This window comes from Centroberyx affinis, unplaced genomic scaffold (assembly GCF_046629955.1).
Source record: "Centroberyx affinis isolate AG114_WGS23_722 - 3 ecotype Tasmania unplaced genomic scaffold, CSIRO-AGI_Caff_v1 ptg000748l_1, whole genome shotgun sequence".
In the NCBI taxonomy this organism is placed as follows: Eukaryota; Metazoa; Chordata; class Actinopteri; order Beryciformes; family Berycidae; genus Centroberyx; species Centroberyx affinis.
In genome coordinates this window covers 102,501-123,390 of record NW_027279361.1, presented here as the reverse complement: position 1 = coordinate 123,390, position 20,890 = coordinate 102,501, and the positions used below count along the sequence as shown (strand labels likewise).

At 41.9% G+C, this 20,890-nt stretch overlaps 1 protein-coding gene across 2 annotated transcripts in view; it reads right to left on the bottom strand.

Moving 5' to 3' along the window:
- Nucleotides 1-1,723: 1,723 nt before the first annotated feature.
- The window catches only part of LOC139644512 (arf-GAP with dual PH domain-containing protein 1-like), a 22,340-nt gene continuing 3,173 nt past the window's right edge, over nucleotides 1,724-20,890 (bottom strand). The window contains exons 2-11 of one of the 2 annotated variants that reach the window (XM_071519886.1): nucleotides 16,826-16,956; nucleotides 15,846-15,937; nucleotides 14,280-14,362; nucleotides 6,608-6,720; nucleotides 6,008-6,154; nucleotides 4,955-5,038; nucleotides 4,780-4,842; nucleotides 4,500-4,571; nucleotides 3,946-4,174; nucleotides 1,724-3,853 (exon numbers count right to left, since the gene is read on the bottom strand). In XM_071519886.1, coding sequence (XP_071375987.1) covers nucleotides 3,825-3,853; nucleotides 3,946-4,174; nucleotides 4,500-4,571; nucleotides 4,780-4,842; nucleotides 4,955-5,038; nucleotides 6,008-6,154; nucleotides 6,608-6,720; nucleotides 14,280-14,362; nucleotides 15,846-15,937; nucleotides 16,826-16,956 — 1,043 coding nt within the window. In that variant the 3' untranslated portion in view covers nucleotides 1,724-3,824. The remainder of the gene's footprint in view (nucleotides 3,854-3,945; nucleotides 4,175-4,499; nucleotides 4,572-4,779; nucleotides 4,843-4,954; nucleotides 5,039-6,007; nucleotides 6,155-6,607; nucleotides 6,721-14,279; nucleotides 14,363-15,845; nucleotides 15,938-16,825; nucleotides 16,957-20,890) is intronic. The other variant, XM_071519887.1, reaches the window with a different exon arrangement.

Sequence of the window (20,890 nt, the reverse complement as noted above, 5' to 3'; positions counted from 1 at the left end):
TATGATTGTTGCTTAGTAGAGGCCATATCTTAGTAATCGTTGCTTCTGTAACACAGGTGAAAAAGGGTGTCAGCTAATAACAATCTAGCCAATCCCAGACCACTCCCCGAAATATACATATCCGGGGTTAGGTAGGGTCACGTCCTCCTCCTCTCATTCCACTCTGGCTGGTCGGCGTGTTGGTAGACAGCATTCTCGACAGATTCTTCTTTCCTAACAAACTCCCTACAGACGGCGGTGAGTTATGTCATGTTATGTATTGGTTGTATTGTTAGTGTATCGTCACTAAACTAGCTTTTGCTAGCTCCCGCTAACTCCCGCTAGCTTAGCGGTAGCTGGAATGAAGAGCTCCCATATGAAAACTAGCTTAGCGGTAGCCGCAATACAGAACTCCCATAGGGGAACTGCCAACTTAAGGCAATTGGCTGTTAAAATAGTGTGAATTTTCAATTATATATTTTGTGTATTGAACCTATCTGAGGGCTTTTGATTTCAGCCCTGTATGTATTTCAGTTGAATCTTTTTTTGTTTGAATAATTGACTATATTATTCATTGTTGTGTCGCCTTGGCTGAAAGGTGTCTTTTATTTGGACTACAATTTTATTGAGATTCATGAGATGTTGTACAACAGATAACTTAAATTATAAGTGTTAATTATTCCTTGTGACCTTTGATAGGTCACCTGGATTAGAACTGAACTGAACCTCCTTTCCACAGTGTGGTAGGATTGAACTGGAATTACTTTTTTTTTTTCTCTTCCGTCCCTCTTCCCGCACGGAAGCACTGAACTCTGGATTCTGAACTAACTGAAAGAACAAGGCCTAACTTTTGTGTTTGTATTGGTGGTTACTGTGAATTATTGCAATACAGCATTTTGTTTAAAACGTACCTGTGTGTGGTGTGGTATTCATACACATTGGGCTCCCAACCGAGCCCATCTTCTGTGCATATAGTCTGTTGGTCCAACCAACTACCATTTCTAGTCAGTAAATTCCACTTGCTACACTTCTCTCAGACTTACAAAACCATAGAAAGTGAATATCTCACTGTGCAGTAGCCTACTTACATTCTCATATTTTTCCCCACTTGATGTTCCAAGGAATGTCCAAGTAAGTTATCTTTTTTGTTTTATCCTTCTTGTAACTCCAGATTAACTACAATAAAGAACATAAGGTAATATGGCTTTCACCCTTTTAATATACTAACATTGGCTTCAATTGATTACCGTGAGGAATTTTTCTTTTCACATCACCCAATTCAGAGCATGGGCTACAGAATATGCTTGGTAGAGATTCAATGCCTTGCTCAGTGATACTTAAGCAGGGCAGATGCGACATGGTGGCTGGTGCCCAGAGCTTCAAGTTGAAGGGTGCGCGCCCTACTCACTACACCACCTTACTGCTCATTTACAGCTTCAAAGTTTTAGTCTATGGTTTGAAGCCTTTCCTTTGTCTGCGTCTGCTAGACAAATCATCATTTGGTATGAAGATAGCTGCTAAATGTCTGGGATCATAAAATGTTTTTATACAGTTTTACACAAACTTGAGAGACAGAGGGAAATACAAGCCGATACTTCAATGTGATAATATACATCACACAAACATAATGATGCTATTTACATTCACCCGCTTGAATATGTACATTAAAAAAAAGCACAAATAGCTTATTAAATCTGCAGTGCTTGGCACTATTAAAAGCTGCATATAACAAATTAAACAATTATTAAAAAATAAATACATTGAGAAATAAATACCAGTGTACTGATACATGGAAATAAATGATGTATCCACTTTGTGAATATGTATCTGCTGTATGTGTCAAAAACTGAATTGGAGTGAAAGTAGTGCAGACCAGGTATGTATAATTCCTACTCACTGACATATTGCAGACCCACATCAGATAATACAGTATATATTTGTTTTATCCTGCATAGCTGGCCAGATGAGCAGGGTTTGTACATTGAAGATACAAGTCATTCACTTGGTTGCTTCAATTAATCACACATATTAAATATCTGATTGGATTTCAAGTAGTATTTTGACATCATATTACTGAGAACAGTTCCTCTCCTTTGCATGTTTTTTCATTTGAAACAAAACAGAAAAAACACATATACTGAACAAAAATATAAACGCAACACTTTTGTTTTTGCTCCCATTTTTCATGAGTTGAAATAAAAGATCTAAGACTTTTTCTATGCACACAAAAGGCTTATTTTTCTCAAATTTGTTTAAATCCATGTTAGTGAGCACTTCTCCTTTGCCAAGATAATCCATCCACCTGACAGGTGTGGCATATCAAGAAGCTGATTAAACAGCATGATTATTGCACAGGTGTGCCTTGGGCTGGTCATAATAAAAGGCCACTCACACAACACAATGCCACATATGTCACAAGTTTTGAAGGAGCGTGCAATTGGCATGCTGACTGCAGGAATGTCCACCAGAGCTGTTGCCTGTGAATTGAATGTTCATTTCACTACCATAAGCCGTCTCCAATGTCGTTTCCGAGAATTTGGCAGTACATCCAACCGGCCTCACAACCGCAGACCACATGTAACCACGCCAGCCCAGGACCTCCACATCCGGCTTCTTCACCTGCGAGATTGTCTGAGACCAGCCACCCTGACAGCTGATGCAACAGTTGGTTTGCCAAAGAATTTCTGCACAAACTGTCAGAAACCGTCTCAGGGAAGCTCATCTGCGTGCTTGTCGTCCTCGCCAGGGTCTTGACATGACTGCAGTTTGTCGTCATAACGGACGATGGCTTCACAGATGAATCCCAGTTTTCACTGTACCGGGCAGATGGCAGACAGCATGTGGGCAAGCGGTTTGCTGATGTCAACGTTGTGAACAGAGTGCCCCATGGTGGCGGTGGGGTTAGGGTATGGGAAGGCATAAGCTATGGACAACAAACACAGGTGCATTTTATTGATGGCAATTTGAATGCACAGAGATACGGTGACGAGATCCTGAGGCCCATTGTCGTTCCATTAATCCACCGCCATCACCTCATGTTGCAGCATGATAATGCACAGCCCCATGTTGCAAGGATCTGTACACAATTCTTGGAAGCTGAAAACATCGCAGTTCTTGCATGGCCTGCATACTCACCAGACATGTCACCCATTGAGCATGTTTGCTTGGGATGCTCTGGATCGGCGTGTACAACAGCGTGTTCCATCTCCTGCCAATATCCAGCAACTTTGCACAGCCATTGAAGAGTGGACCAACATTCCACAGCCCACAATCAACAACCTGATCAACTCTATGCGTCACACCAGATACTGACTGGTTTTCAAAAAATGCATATCTGTAACCCTAGTCATGTGAGATCCATAGTTCAGTGCCTAATAAATGTATTTTTTCAAGATACATACATCAAGTACTTCTCCCATCTCTGAGCAGCAAAAATTCTGATTCCTACACAAGGCGTATGTACATAACTCTTGCACATTCAGGTCACAACAACTGACCTCTGTTTCAAGTAAGTAAGTAACATGTATAACACTGCCATAGACATCAAATGACAGATGGGTGAGTTAGGCTGACATTCATGAACTCCACAACATAGATGAGGAGTGATCCTGACTCCCAGATAATGAGGCTGGCACATAGCTGGCAGGAGCGTGGGAGGTTGGGCAGGACGGAAGGTACTGTAGGGTAAAGGAGTCGGCCAGGGAACAGTCACTGCAGTCAAGGCTCTCTCTCACCTTTGGCTCCATTTCTCTTTTATGGCCAAGTGTGTACCCTCTCCTCTTCCTCCACCTCCACTTCCTACTCCTCCTCTTCCACTCATAGTTCTTCAAACACTCAAGACAGTCTCAGGGCTTGTGCTTAAAATAGGCCTCCACTGCAGAAAGATAGGCAAAATAACTCAGTCATAGAATCAGTCTTTGAGACAAAAAAAAAGCTCACAATTAGTCAGTTGGCTATTCAGTTTACCTGCGTACTCCTGAGGCAACATTGGTCGATTGACCACACTCTGAAATGCAGCAATCCAATCTCTCTGTTCCTCCTCAGTCTCACAGGCAAAAAGGAACTTCCTGTCTGGGGTTACTATGGTGATTCCAAACTGCCAATGGTAACCCTGAGTGGACGAGGGGAGGCCAGGAAGCACAGTATAGCTGTTTTCCTTACTGCCAATGAACACCTCGCCCCGTGCATAGGCATCCTGAGAGAGACGAAGAGAAAGAGACTTTTAATCCTCTTTAATGGAAGTACAAGTCAGTGTTTTTGAATGCAACTTCAACACATGCTTGCACCAAACTTCAGCGGCCCCATCAAGTACAGTTGACATGCACATGCCCACAGTCCACCCATCCCCTGCAACGACACTGCTTGCCTCGCAAACCCCCAACATTTTCCAAGGTGGCTAACCCTAACCCATAGTAAAAGTCACCACACAGGAAGCATGTTCAAGCTTAATCTCAAAAATACACGGCAGGAGACAAAGTTCTACAGTACTACAATTTCTTCATGATGTGCTGCTTGAATACCAGTGGGTCTTTGAAGTACATGAGCCTCCTGTCATCCATAGTGAACCATCTCTTCTTGAAGCCCTCTGTGTGCTGTGGGAGAGAAAGAAGAGAGGGAGATGTTGCAGCAGCAGTTACAATGACCTGTCAGAGAGATACAAAGTATATACCTCAAAATACCTCAGCTATATGCTCTGCAAGTTAGGCTCTGTACCTTAGTAACAGCTACATGTTATATCATGTGGTCCAAAAGTATTACATTGGCACAGTTGTGTTGCATAGTAACAGGGAAGCAAGTCACCTTTGGACCAGTCTTCTCCATGTAGCCCTCCTTAATGTAGTTCCTGGTTAGTTTTGGCACCAACTAGGCAAACAAAGGGCAAAGACACAATCAGTGATATGATATGTGTTTGTGTGTATGTGTGTTGTGTGTGTGGGTGCATGCAGGAGTGTGTTCGCTGTGCACATTAACTCACTTCAGCGTTGTGGGCCCCAGGGAAAGCCACCTGTAGGTAGTGAAACCTGGCTGCTCTGATGGCATTGAACCAGTCCACCATTTCCTTCAGGAGACAAGATTAGGCAATTCAATGAATAACTCATACTGCACTATGATCTCCTTATGCACGACACCTGGTAGTCCCTATTTCCATTTCTAGACACAGACAACTTCTCTAATTCACAGTTGCACTGGAAATAATATTTAAAGTTACATTCTTAAATGAGATATCCATCATTTGGAAGAAGTAGCATATTCTCTGACAAAATGTTTTAAGGATTAGTGGTGTGCCATACACACACTCACTGGATGGGATTAACACCTGGAGTTCATTGCACTTCCCCAACTTCACCTGTAGTTGGCACCAACTACAGGGGGGGTTACTTTTGAGAAAATAATTAGGATTTTTATGATAAATTAATATTTAATTTACAACTGTCTCTCTTCCAAAAGAGACCTTCGTGGCCAGTTAATGACTAGAAATAATACCACTCACCAGACAACACATACCTTCAATCATTCAATCATGACATTATTATCAATTATTCTATAATGACTTACATTACATGTAGTTAAAACTCAAAACGAAGGCATGGAATGATCATCTGGTTGTCCCTTTCCCCTTTTGCTTCATTTTGGAGATATTTGCTCAGTCTGAATGGGACATTTAGCCATCCAGAGCAAAAGGCCTGAAGCAACTGCCCTCTCTGCCCACTGGCACTAGGGAAGCTAGTAGAGAGGTAGGAACCAAGCACAGGTAGGTTTCTGTGCGAGTACTTCCTTGGGTTGTATGGTTTGCTTTTATTGTTTCAAAATGTGGGTGTTGTGAAGGCCTTTGAGAATGTAACAGTGATTATGTGCTGTACAAAAGAACTTGGACTTGAATTACGGAAACAGAACGTAAAACCCACTGACTTGTAATTACAAACAATCTCCACCAGAGGGAGACATGCACCTGTTCTTGCAGCCTTAGACACTCTTCTATCCCTTAGTTCCCACCAAACACACCAAACTGAGAGCTGCTGTGCCACACCTTGCCATCCTCATGGTAAACAAAGATGTTTCTCGTGCTGTTGTCCTTCAAATAGGTTATCTGCAGGCCGTGGGCGTTGCCGATTTTGGTTGGCTGGAAGGTGGCATTCAGAGTATGGATCTTCATCACCGCTTTGGGCTCTCTGGCCTGAAGAGGAAGAGGAGGGGGGTTCAAGCGTGTAATCTCAACTCTCTCCTTGCCTTGTCAAAATTCTCTAATCCACATTATGGAACAAAAAAATATAGTGGAAGTCTGCAATCTGTCTTTTCATCATAGATGAATAGTAAACTGGCTGTACAGGGTGTGGCTTGTCTATGCAGGAGCTATGTAGCACTTTTGCTCACCAATATAGTGTTTAGAATGGAAGATAGCCTTTTACAATGGGCAAAATAAATGCAGATCCTTAAATTCATAAAGATGATTCATAAAGAATTTTGAACTGGGGGTTTCATCGCATTTACAGATTCTGCCTAAAATGTCATGACATTTCCAGGGAGAGTGATGTTTTGAACAGTGGCAGTTGAACACCTTGAACTTTTGTGAGATCATCAGCTCACATACGGAGTAAAAGAAAGAGAAAGTGAGAGAGCATACACTCACATCATGCTTGTTGAAGTATTTCAGAGCACCCTCCCGTTCGGACAGAATAAATTTTCGGTTGAGGTACTGTCCGTTGTCTCTGCCTCGTTTCCATAGAAACCCCTCTCTGTAGCCTGCCAGGAGGGAAGCCACAGGGGTCCCGTTCCATTGACACAGTGCAAGAATATATAGGAGGAACAGAGAGAGAAGACACAACAGGCATTTACCAAAATATAGGATGTAACGTAAAGATCCTTTGTGTAAAAATCTAGGGCGAACATCCATAAAGAAGCCTAATTCAGATGTCAAAAGAATGATGTACTAACCCAACAAAATGGTGACTAAAGAGGACATCAGGCTATGCCATCATAAATCTACAGGACAATTGGACAACACCATTTATTATCACTTAATCTAAATGTTAAGGTTAAGTGTGTGAGTGTGTGTATGTCATTGGGGTTATCAAGTGGCCACTTTCCTTCACCGATATTTAATTTAATTAGACACACGACAACTCAGGGTCAGCAGTGAATTGTGGAACCAGCCTCCTCCACATCCGCTCTCAGTAGACTCTCAGTTCAGGTGAGACTTAAGATGTATGACCTTTTGTATTTACTTATTTTATCAATTAATCAACACATTGAAATCTCACATGGTTCAGGCCTTGCCTAAAGAGCCTGATCAAACCATGGTCTAGTTCTCTTTTGGTTAGCAAATATCTGAATCATATGACTATCACACACACAATCACATACAGACACACACACACACACACACACAACACACACACACACATAAACATCAAAAATCACACCTATGACAACACTGCTGTATGCCACTGTGAGCACTTACTATTACTCAGAGACACACTTGAGTATAATGCATTAAAATAATGGCGGGTCAAGGTTGGTGGAAGCTACTGAAACTTTCTACATTACATGGATCTGTAATATTTAGCAACCATCATTGTGAGCATAAATGTGTGTGACAGCTGTGCTTCCTTACATGCCTGCGCATGTGTATGTCTGTACTTTGTGTATGTACACGGTTTTAGCTTCCCTGGTCACTGGTCTGAGCAGGTCAGGGTCGCATCAAATAATTCAACTAGAATTGCCTGAGCAATTGATGGCTTGCTTCACCAGCCAGATCAATACTGAAATCGAACTCCTGACTGAGCTAGGGGCACCCTCTGTCCTCCACCTTCATTCTCTCTCTCTCTCTCTCTCTCTCTCTCTCTCTCTCTCTCTCTCTCTCTCTATGAAGGGCATGTTGATCAAAGACCATCTGAGGACATAGAGTCAAAACTTTAAAAGTGTCATGTATTTTTGTCACAATCTAGCCAGCGTCAGTAAGTACAAGAATGCATTGTTTACATGGTCTATCATTTTCTATCTGGCTATAGTGAGTCTCCTTTCCTTCACTCCCCACTCAAATTCCGTAATCTCCTCAAAATAATATAATTTTAAATCTAATGTATCCTTCACACTGATCCTCTCTCACAAACACAGGCGCACGCACACACGCGCACACACACACACACACACACACACACACACACACACACACACACACGCAAGGATCTTGGCTCTGTTCCTGGGCCTGTTCCTGTCACTGGCCTCTCTGTCCTTATTCAGTTTGAGTCAGCAGAAACAGTACTGCTAGAAGAAATGCAATGTCACTGCCCTATACACACACAGCCAACACCCTCATAATGTGTATGGGTGCACACACACACACATACACACTATCACAATCCATCCTTTCCCAACAAGCAATATAGCCTAGCATAAAAAAATGAAAGGAATAATAATGAATAATAATGGATTTTAGGCCAACAGCTTCACATTTTCTAACAGAAGTGTTGGCAGGTGACATCTCACAGTTGTGTTCACCCAGCCATCAGGTAACAGCACCTGTTTAAATACTCAGAAAGCCCAAAAGCGACTCACTGCAGACAGTTTAACCCCTCTTAATATTAACAGCTCATTAGTTGCCATCGCTCCATCAGCAACAGTTCAGCTCTGCACACACATTGCAAACACTACTAGTTTGCAAAATCCACAAATTAAGGACTGCAGGGTTATGATAGTTTGGGATTTTTCTTTGGTTTTTAGTTTTATATAGTTTTCAATTTTTATTTCAATTTCAGTTTAGTTTTAATTTTTATTTCGTTTCAGTTTTAGTATTTTTGTCTGGAGTGCTATTTTAAAGGTATAATGATAGCAGTTCAGAACAGATATCCTGCATGTTTGCTGCAGGTATTACATAATACAAACAATGAATTTTCATATTTATTTACATACATTTTTCAGTACATGCTCAACTAATTTAAAGTTGGGATCACTTCAAAATTCTCCACCCAATATTCATTCTCTTTTTTACACTGCACAGAAATAAAAAATTCACCTATATTTAAATTTTTGTTAGTTTTACAAGTAGACAAGACAGGTTTAGTTCTTTTTTTCATTTTTTCAGTCTCATTTCTATTTTTATTTCAGTTTACGTAAGATTTTTAACCCCTAGTTTTTGTCATAGTTTTAGTTTAAGTTTATGATAATAACCTTGGACTGTTGTGACCCCGATGTGAATAGAACATGCAACATTTATACATGGAGTCAAGTCAAGTCATACATGGAGTGGCTACCCTGCCACACGATCAGGGAAAGTAAGGACAGGATCACAATGCCAAAATGTCAAAGGTCAAATGAGGATAAATCATCAGACTATTATCTGTGCATTGCAGCTGAAGTAACTCAGTGTGAGGTGACAAAGAATGTCTCAGTGGTTGCTGATAGCGTTATATTTTGCACTTCAATTGTGAATGAAATCTGTGCCTCCAATTCACTAAAGAAACTGAACAAATCAAGTAATCATGCAGACACGCCAACATAATTAGCACTGAATGCAATTAGCAATTAATGTCTTTGGCCCGGAAATGCGCCCTGACAATGGCTTACAAAACATCCGAAACTGTCTATATTTGTCCTTCAGTTTCCCTAACATAGCATGTTAGTATTGCTAGCTGAAACCAAGCTTAAAGCTAGGAATGAGGGACAATTACCAGACTATTGTAGGTGACATTTGTTTGACATTTTAGTAGATCAAATTTCACACATGTATATAAACATCACCTTTTTTATGATTCTTGAAGGGTGGCATTTTCCTGATGGAAAATATTCACACAGAAATTACACAGTATATACAAACCCCATTTTCATCAAACATTATAAAAGAGAAAAAAAATATTTATAGCTATGAAATGAAATTAAAATCCATTTGGACGTGTCGCAGACTGTCAATGATTGTATCATGAGGTGACACAATCAATTTTAGAGTGTAAAAATACCTTTAAACCAGTGAAATAAACATCAACAACACCAGTGGTGATGTGATCATGGCACCACATGCCTCACATAAATACCAATCAACTGTTTTGATTAAATTGGAATAAAAAAATTAAAAAAAGATCAACTACATTTCCTTGCAAAGGAACTATAGCGGCACTGTATGTCCACAGAAAATAAAGTACCTTGATCAAACAATGGCATCAACTAAAGTGTATGTAATAAAAGGCAGACAAGAGAGAGAAACTTTTTCCCTGAGGAAAGTTACCACTTTCCTCAGGGAAATGGGTCTGACATTAAGAAACACTTAAATCTGTTTGTCTCTGTGCTTGTCCGCCTGCTCGCTCTCTCTCTCTCTCTCTCTCTCTCTCTCTCTCTCTCTCTCTCTCTCTCTCTCTCTCTGTCTGTCCCGCCTTGCTTCACTTCCTTGTGTAGTAATGAAGTCGTCACAGTCAGAGAGAGCAGTACCATGCTCTCATCCATTATGCATGAGTCAGAATGTTTTGCTCGACCACTGGGAGCAGGGGGTCAGATCCATCACCACAATATAACAGAGCTGACCCACCAGAGGAGAAGAAGTGAAGTCATTCACTGTTGCAACAGGATGGATATCAAACATTTGGAAGAGCTAAGCAAGTTTTGGGACCGCAGTGACAGTTTCTCTTTCTTCATTTCCTATACCAATCACTTTGGTTTATCTGATAACTTTCAGCATTCTTGAGGTTAGGCTGCTAGTTTCCCCTGGCCATGTTGGGCAGAAATCCAGGACCAATGTTATGTAGAATGGTTGTACACAAAAGAAAGCATTCTTCCCCAGTGGCAGAGAGGCACAGCCACATGCTCCTGAACCCCTGCACAGCACAACACAAGCAGCCATTGAGTAAGACAGAGAGGGAGGGAGTGTGTGTGTGAGAGAGAGAGAGAGAGAGAGAGAGAGTTTGACAGTCATGAGATGCTGATAATAGTACTTTATCTTGTCTACCTTAAAGCAACATTTTGCTGTGGAATTGCATTTTCATTTTCTGCGTGCAAATATCAGCAATTGCATGCCCTGGGTATAATAGTGATGTCAGTCTCAGTTTTAATTTGTTCTTCTGACATATTTACAGCAATGAGATCCAAATCGCTTCATTTCTTCCTGCCTCCCCAGAGAAATGTGAGGAGTTTCTTTTGTTTTTCACCAATAAGGTTGAGCGCATCAGACTCCAAATCTCCCCTCCTGCCCAGGTCTTAGCTGTAAAATCAGAAAATACTGCTGTTTTAAACTGTTTAAACCCATTTCTTTATTGTCTTTAAAAGAGACTGAATATGAATTTGTACCTGTCTCTTGGATGTTGTCCCCACCAAGTTCCTCAAAAGAGGTTTTGATATAATTATACACAGCTCTCTGGCCACTGGTACTTCCCTTTCCAGTTTTAGACATGCAGTATTTCAACCACTCCTTAAGACACTCAGTGTTGATCCATCAACCGTCAGTAACTAGACCCATCTCAAAACTGCTGCTTTTATCTAAAGTTTTTGAGGAAGTAATTTTTAACCAATGGATTTATTTTTTTAGCAGCAATCTATTTGAGAAATTTCAGTCTGGTTTTTCGAGCTCTACATACCACAGAGACAGCACTTCTAGTAACTAAGTAACTAACAACCTTCTTTTAACAGTGGATACAGGAGAGACCACCCAATGTATAGAATAGAATGGAATAAATAGAATAGAATAAACTTTATTGTCCAGCTGAGGCAGGAAAATTGTCCTTGGTCTCACCCAGGAAAATATAAACACAAACATGTCCACAAGTTAAAAAACATCAACAAAACATCACATTAACAGAACAAAGATCTCTCAACTGTACTGCAACAGTGCATTCATACCCCTGGTGTACAGCCTACACTCCCATATTTAAATTTACTGTAGTTTGTTGACCACATTAATTGCATTTGCTGCCGTAAGCACTGGATGGGTATCACTAGCCCTGGTCTAGACAGGTTCATCTTCTACCTCTCCAATAGAACATTCATTGAAACCATATAGGCAGCTCATCATCCTCTTCAGCAAAAAACCATATGTGGAGTGCTGCAAGGCTCAATTCTTGGTCCAATCCTCTTTTCACTGTACGTGCTCCCACTCTCTCACATAATCCGTGAGCAAAATGTTTTGTTTCCCTGCTATGCAGATGACATCCAGCTATATCCCCCACTGAAACCCAATGATCCAAACAGTCTTGACACACTAATGAAGGACACTGTGGTCCTATTGTTTGTCTTTACGAATACATCCTTCCCATTTATCAGTGTGGCAAAGTGCTGTAGGACTAACAGGACCACCGTCAGCTCCAGTAGGCTTTCTGAATTATTCCTCCAAATCGAGGCATTTTAAGTCCCTCTGACATATTTCAATATACAGTAATTTGTGTAAAATATTAACAATACATTCGACATACATACAACTGCATACATACTACATACTTATTGCTTGATCTCAACTATTGCATATTTCCTTTAATAAAACACAATTTGTACGATCTGAGAGTATTATTGCTTATTTTATATAAGGTGCACTCACCTTATATAGGGCTGAGCACCAGAGGGTTGTACAGGCTCGTCTTGATTGGCTGAGCATGTGCATTCAACTTTCCAACTAGATGAGTGGTTAAGCCAATAAAGCCCCAAAGCTTGTGTGGAATAGAACCAAGGGTCTCTACCCTCTGTGGATTTGGAGAAGGTTATCCATGCTTTTATATAATCTTGTTTAGACTGCTGTGACTCCCGTTACACAGGCCTTAGTCAAGAGTCACTCTCTCGCCTTCAGCTTGTACAGAATGCGTCAGCAAGGATCTAAACTGGTGCTAAACGAAGAGACCATATTAGCTCAATCTTACACTTGTTGCGAGTCAGTTTTAGAATTGATTTAATGATTGTACTGATCACTTTCAAAGCTAAGCAATGTCAGGTCCCTATGTTGCTGAACTTTCAACCCCTTATGAACCTGAGGGCAACCTAAGATCATCGGGCAGAGCACTTCTGACTGTTCCACGGTCTAGACTCAACACCAAAGCTGACCGGACATTCAGAGATATATCAGAGTGGTGGTGGTGGGAGGAGGGGGTTTGTCCATTATTGATTAGCTGGGTCTGATTAGCACTCAGGTTGGTGCCATTCTGCCAGGTGTCAATGAGGCTGCACAGGGTAATTAACCAGGGGACATTCATCACTGTGACATACACATGGGCACACAGATCAGTGCAAAAGGCAGAGATGAGGTCTGCATAATACACATTTATTGAACAACTGAGAATATACCATCATGATTTTGCACTTAACCAGGAGAGTACGGGGAAAGAAAGGCAGATAGACAGAGGTAGATATAGACAAGAAGAAAGTGAGAAGGGAGGTAGATATAGACAAGAAGAAAGTGAGAAGGTAGAGCAGAATAAGTAAAGGAGTAAACAAGAGCTGCTGAAGGAGGACAGTGAAGGGCACTTCTTTTCCCTTGATGACCAAGCCTCATTGTCTCTCCAGTGTTAAGTCAGGCAGGCACACTGTGTATCTGACAAACTAACTAACGAACAGTCAGACAGTGACATTGGCAGGCTAATTGGGCTGGGCTATGTAAATGAGCAGTGGGCAATGGTGCCTACTGAGCCGTGAGCTACTTATCACACCCTTTGACAGTGTTGTGCTATTAAGCTACCAGGCCAACTCAGCCAAGTAACTCCATCAGCCTGTGTCCTACAACATGCACTGAATCTCAGCTTATGTCCAATTGTGTACTGCCATCACAGAATTATTCCCAAGATCATCATGTGTTGAAGTGAGAGGATGGAGTTTATATTCCATCCTTTAACATCCCTATCCAGTATCAATTTTCAAATCTTTCAAGCAACGATCTTTCAAAGGGAAAGATTAATGCTCTTTCATTAAGAGAAACGAGTGAAGGTTTGACGAGTTTTGATTAAATCTATGGATTGTAAATGGGTAACATACATGGAAAAGAGGCAGCGAAGTGGAGTGTGAGATGAGGCCTCCCCTTCCTTCCTTCCTCCCCCTTTATCTAAGATTTTATCAGCTGTTCAACTCAAGAATGTTGGTAATGATAAATGGATGATGCTGTTTCCCTGCTGGGTATTCATTCAGTGCTGAATAGGTGGTACTGTGACTGTGAGACAAAAACAATGCACCATGGTCCCTGAGTAAGCAAGAAGTATAGTGTGCGTGTGCACGTGTGGTGTGTATGTGTGCGTTTGTGTGTGTGTGTGTGTGTGTGTGTGTGTGTGTGTGTGTGTGTGTGTGTGTGTGTGTGTGTGCATGCATGCATATTCATGTACCTGTACATGAACACACTCAGTTCTTACCTGCCGAGTAGGGCTCCTGTCTCTCCACACACACAAACTCGTTCCTCTCATACCTGGCTCGGATCCATTGTTCCCGCAGGAGCCTGCAGAACAGTTGGTGTTTAGACAATCAGCTTTGCCTGGGTTTGATGTTTACTTCATGCTTGAGCTAATTTGCTGGGAATGTCTCATTAACCTGGCTACATTCTGTGGTAACTCTGAACAGTGGCAATCAAACATTACTCGGCTCATCTTCTTGTAATTATCATTTCAGGATCGCAGTTCATTGAATACAGACTCATCAAATGGATGAAATTCATGTTTAATTTTGTTAACCATTTAAATGCCTCTCTTGTCCTCCCTCTATCATTAAAAAATCCCACTTGTCTTCCTCCCTTCTCTTCAAACACCTCATATTCCTCTCTCTCTTCACTCTTTCTGTCTTGTCAGTAATCCGGCTTAACATTCACAAAGCAATATGCATGAACAAACATAAACACCTAGCAGCTGAGCATGTGTGTGTTGTGTGTGTGTGTGTGTGTGTGTGTGTGTGTGTGTGTGTGTGTGTGTGTGTGTGTGTGTTGTGTGTGCGCGCGCGTGTGTGTGCGCGCAAGTGTATGACTTTTGCATGCTTCCCACCAAAACATCTCTTCATATTATGCCATGCTTAACCAGTTAAATTCCTTTCAACACATCAGCTTCACACTTTTTAATGTAATGGATTTGTACAGCCCTTTCCCAAGTGCTGAAAGCCCTTTATGCTTTATGGATTTCCTTCTTCACCCAATCCTCCATTCCTTCACATCAGGGAGGGGCCGAGAGTCTGCAGGTTTTCATTCCAACCAAAGACTACACCAGCTGATTTCGCTGCTTAGTACACCTTCAACCAGAGAGGATGAAGTAATCAGTGAAATCACCTAATGTAGTCTTTGGTTGAAATGGAAACCTGCAGACTCTCGGCCCTCCATGGCACATGGTTGTCCACCCCTTGCTTTACACTTTCCAGCATACTGTATTTCACCCCTAATAAATACACTGCATGTCCATTCTATAAATAACTTCACTGCTCAGTGTTTTGTAGTTGTATATTGTTATTTATATCACTGGACGGTTGAGAAGAAACCCTGATACTGCACTGGTGCTTCCTGTTCATACTACAGGAACTTGGCACTCTTATCACTGAGGAGAGTTTCTGCACTGGCTGGGTCCCAAAACTAGCTATCACTTCATGGCCCTGTATTACTGAATGCACCGTATGTGGAGCAATAAATGCAGTCTTAACATTTGAATAGACCTGTTTTTCACCATGTCGTTTCATCCTACACTGCCTCTTAGACAACTTGGATGTCTAGGATCACCTTCACCACCATGATTCCTTGAAATCAGGAAAGGACAACTCAAAGACAGCATAAAGCAAAAAAAAGAAGTGCACTCTAGTTTCTACACTAGCCATCTATTCAGCATGTACCCATCTATCTTACATTTAGAGGTCGCCATCAGTACAGAGGTGACAGAGAGAAATGGCGACCCTGCTGAGAGACACCTGGAGCAGGCATGGAGGGCGGCGGAGGTGGACACATCACTTACGTGCAGTCTGTGTGTATGGGCTGGTAGTAGAATGCAGGCACCTTCTGTTCGTATTTGGCCTTGGCAGCATTGTTACCCATGGATTCCATAAACTGCAGAGGGGAGGAAGAGTTAGTGTGGAAGATGAGTCTCTGTGCTTGCATGTGTGTATGTGTGTGTACGTGTGTGTGTGTGTGTGTGTGTGTGTGTGTGTGTGTGAATGCATGCGTGTGCATTTGGCTGATAACGGCAGGTCGTACAAGCTCGCGCACACACATCCACACAGGTTTAAAGGTAATGAGGTGCTTGCGGCTCAGTGCTTATACTGCATGTCTATGGGATTCCTGGCCCAGAAGACAATCCTGCTGCCATGGCTCCTTCTTCTCATTCTTTCTCTCATTATTCTGTCTCTCATTAGCACAGACTGCACTGCTCAGCACTTACTAGCCCACAGTTTGTACGCACACACACATACATACACACATGCACACACACAAAAATCAAGAAAGAGAAAGAGAGAGCGCTGATGACAAAGAGACAAAAAAACAACACTATAAACCTACACATACACACAAGCACATACAGAGCAGCATACACACACACACAAAGATATTGGTTGTGTGTGCCTGCTGCTGGCTCATGCCTTTCGCCCCATGCTGAATTGACACTGATGACTTGTTTTATTCTTCCAAGCAGGGAGGCAGGGGCAGAACAGCAGGCAGAGACTGACGCCCACAGCAGCAGAGAGTCGGCTGGGTGAGGCCGAGGCCAGAGGCTGCAGTCGTCAGTTCAAGCCAAGCCAAGACAATAATCGATGGCTGATCTTCCCTTACAAAACACAAGGCACTCTTACATGGCTCAAGATTTGTATGAACAGGAATCCAATGCCTACATAATCCACAAACATCCATATCCAAAATAATTTGCACACACTGTAAAAGAGAGACAGATAGACACACACACACCTACTCACTCACACACACACACACACACATTCTCACCTCCACCTCAGAGGTGCTCCAGGGGTCCAGCAGGATAGACTTGACCCTGCTGATCTGAGGGATGTTTCTATGGAGGGCTGAGCAGCTCTGACACACAAACACACCCAGGGTGTAGGATGCCCACTCCGGGTCTGCAATACAACATACACATGCATGCATATACACACACAAACACAGACACACACACATGCACACACAAAAAATAAACGCCTTTAACCTCAAAATAACTGTGAGCGCAGTGAAACATTTTAGAACTTCCTTTGGTCAGTCATGGTTCAGCTGTATTTGGACCAAGCTGACCACAGTCAACATCAGGCAACCCAAACTGTGGTTAACACATTTATTACTTGTAGAACTGCCTCACTGGGGAGTTCATTTTTACATGTATAAATTGTTGTTACTTTATTCCAATAGTGAGTCAACGTTCTTAATAGTCACGCATAATGTAATAATAACTGCCTGCTGGAAATTTTTGCTGAGAAATGCAATGGCTGAGAAAAAAGTGAGGTAGAGACGTAGGTACAGATAGAAACTGACAGAGGACTCAGGGGAAGTGAGTGTAACTCCTTCAGAGGACAGAGAGAGGGGAAAGAGACAGAATATAGTGTCAGTCCTTCAGCTCCTCAACCCTGTGGAGGAGACTGTAAGACGAAGAGACAGACAGAGAGAAAGAGAGAGAGAGAGTCAGTGCTTTTGTCGGTTTGTGCGTTTGTGTGTGAACTATGATGGACAAAGAAGAAGGAAATCAACTCCAGCATCTCTCTCTTTGTCTCTCTCTCTCTCTCTCTCTGTCTCATTCTCCAGACATGCTGGCAACTCCCTCAAGAGTAAGAAAGTCATCTGTCTCCCCATCTAAAAAAGAAAACCCATTTCCCTGGTGTGCTCACTTCAGCACAGACAGGAAACAGGTCACCCAAAGGGCACCGAGTACCTCCATGACCTAGATTTAAAAACACAGTCCACATCCATGGAGTGAACGTGTCCAGCTGCGAATAGCCTCGCTCACTTCCACGGATGAGCAGTGTGTGAGTAACAATGACATCAATCAGGTGATTAGACTCGATTGAGTATTAGACCTTGGATCAGAGCGTCTAGGCTGCAGACTATCCTCCTGGACTGGTTCAGTTCAGTTCAGTTCAGTCCAGTCACTTTATTATCCCAGATAAGATTTATTATCCAAGATAAAAAAACAACACAAGTACAAAAAACAAAAACAAATATAGCCGCAAGCGGCGATTGAGGGGTCCAAGCACAATTTGATAAGACAGACAGATAGGCAAAACATTACAGAAGGTAGAAAGACACACACAAAAAATAACATGTTGTGAAGTTCGGACATGCAGTCTAACACCGGCTTTTGTGTTGGCCCGTGACTTCTGTCAAGTTCATCTTTTCATATGGTCATTTGTCCAAAAATTAGAACCTTAAGACATTATGCTTAGTTATCACAAGCTTAGTGATGTGAAGAGACAATGTTATTCACAGGATTTGAACCCACAATCTTCTGCACAGTAGACCTATTCATTAACCATTAGGCTACTGAGTCCACAGGGGGGCAATGGTGAGAGCACAAAAAAAATAGGGCCAAGTAATGAGACTGTCCAAGCTATAGGCTATTTAGAGCCTTAGAGTATTTTAACTATGGTCAACTATGGTTACAATACCACCCAATGTTGCATGCTACCTCAGAGTTGACCTGTGCACATATGTACCAAATTAGTTTAAGGTAGGCCAACAACTTCCTGACTTAGGGCAATTTTTTTCACCTATAGGTGAAATGACACCAATGTTTTTATATTAGCTCAGACTACATACCTGCACACGTGTACCAAGTTTGGTTACCATAGGACAATGCGTTCCTGAGTTATGGCGATTTTTGTGAAATAGGCCCAACCCACAACAGTTGACCAAACTTTGGAAGTCGATTATATGAAAACGGTGTTGAATATCAAAAAACTGCTCGATAACTTTTGTGCAGGACAGTCCAGACATGCTGTGTCACAAATTTGGTGACGATTGGACAAAATTTGTAGGAGGAGTAGCAAAAACGGCAGAAATGGGCGGGGCCTGTATGGATAGATGCAGAATGAACCAAGGAATCCAGGGAAAGTGGAATTTTGATTGTGGCCCATACGGTTCAGAAGTTATAGGCCAAAACGTAAAGTTGCTTGTTATAGCGCCACCATGAGGCCAATTGACTTGGGTTTTGTTGCCTGAGTAGCGGCTGAGACTTTCGACGTATCTGACAAGTTTGGTCGCTGTAGCTCTTACGGTTTCTGAGATCCAGATACTTTTAGGGCAGAAGAAGAAGAAGAAGAAGAAGCGGAATAATAATCCGGACAAAAACAATAGGGTTCCCAGCACTTCGTGCTTGGACCCCTAAAAAGTACAAAAACAAAAAGTACAAAAATGTTTCCTGTACATACAATATACAGAACACAGTACTACTACAAAACAATCTCTAAAATGCTAAATTACATGTGTAGATTAAGCAGAGTTATTGCACAGGGAAACAAAGGAGTTTTTACTCCTATTGCACTTGAACCGGGGTACTCTAAATCTACGGCCTGAAGGAAGAGTTACAAACTCAAAGTGAAGGGGGTGGTTTGTGCCGTCTAATATAGGCCTGGCCTTGCGGAGAACCTGCTGGTCAAAGATGGCCGTCAGGGGGTCTGTGGGACACCTATCATCTTACCAGCCACCTTCACAATATAGCTCAGGTGGTTTTTGTCCCTGATGTTCAGGTTACCATACCAAGCAATCATTGAGAAAGTAAGAACAGATTCAATGAATGACTTGTAAAACAAAGACATAATTTTCCTATCTACATTAAAAGCATTTAACTTCCTAAGGAAGTACAAACGTTGCTGTCCCTTCTTACAGACCACATCAGAATTTGCATCAAATTTCAGGTCATTGTCAATGACAGTTCCAAGATATTTATATATTTATATTATATATATATATATATTTATTATATTTATAATGTTCTACAAATTCAATGCCAATTCCTTTGATGAAGGTCTGAGGTGGCGGGTGGGATGATTTCCTTCTAAAATCAATGACCATATCCTTGGTCTTTGTGACATTTAATTGGAGGAAGGCTTCATCACACCATTTGACAAACTCATCAACCACCAGCCCATGCTCAGATTCGTCTTTATAGAGCAAGCTGATGATAACTGTATCATCAGCGAATTTCAGGATGTGCCTGTCCCCATGCTGGCTTCTACAGTTATTAGTGTAAAGAATGTACAGCAAGGGGGACAGGACACCGCCCTGAGGAGAGCCAGTGGAACAGGAGCGCCGTTCTGACAGACAGCCATTCACTCTCACCCTCTGAGACCTACATGTTAAAAAATCTACAATCCAGCCCACAAAATTTACATCAAGATTAAAATAAATAAGCAATTTCCTAGCTAAAACATGTGGTTGGATAGTGTTAAACACAGATGAGAAACCCAAAAATAAAAGTCTGGCATGTGTGCCAGGACCTTCTAGGTGTTTATACAGGAACTTCAGTAATGTGATTGAGGCATCCTCTACTCCCATCCAAGCCCTATATTCAAACTGCATGGGGTCCAGAGCCTCCCCCACCATTTCCAACAGTTCCCTTTTGACCAGCCTTTCAAATGACTTCATGATCAGTGATGTCAATGCCACTGGTCTGAAGTCATTTAGCTCCTTAGGGGTTCTGCTTTTAGCCACCAGGACAACAATCGACTCCTTCCATATCTTTGGAACCCTTCGCTGCTCCAGAGACATCCTAAATATATAACAGAACACCTCACAGAGCTGTTCTGAACAATACTTAAGCAGTCTTCCTGTGATACAATCCGGCCCTGGGCTCTTATTTATCTTATTTTTCTGAAATGCTGCCTTAACATCCTGAGCATCAAACATCTGGTTTGACTTTGTGGGGGAGGGGGGGGGGGGCAGACTCTTTGCATATTTCCCTAAGTTCATCTGCAAAGTCAAAAGTATTTAGTGCTTCAGCTAGGTCTTTGTTGCTATCATAGCCTGTAATGCTAACTGGCTTGTTTTCAGTCATTCTCATTCCGTCCC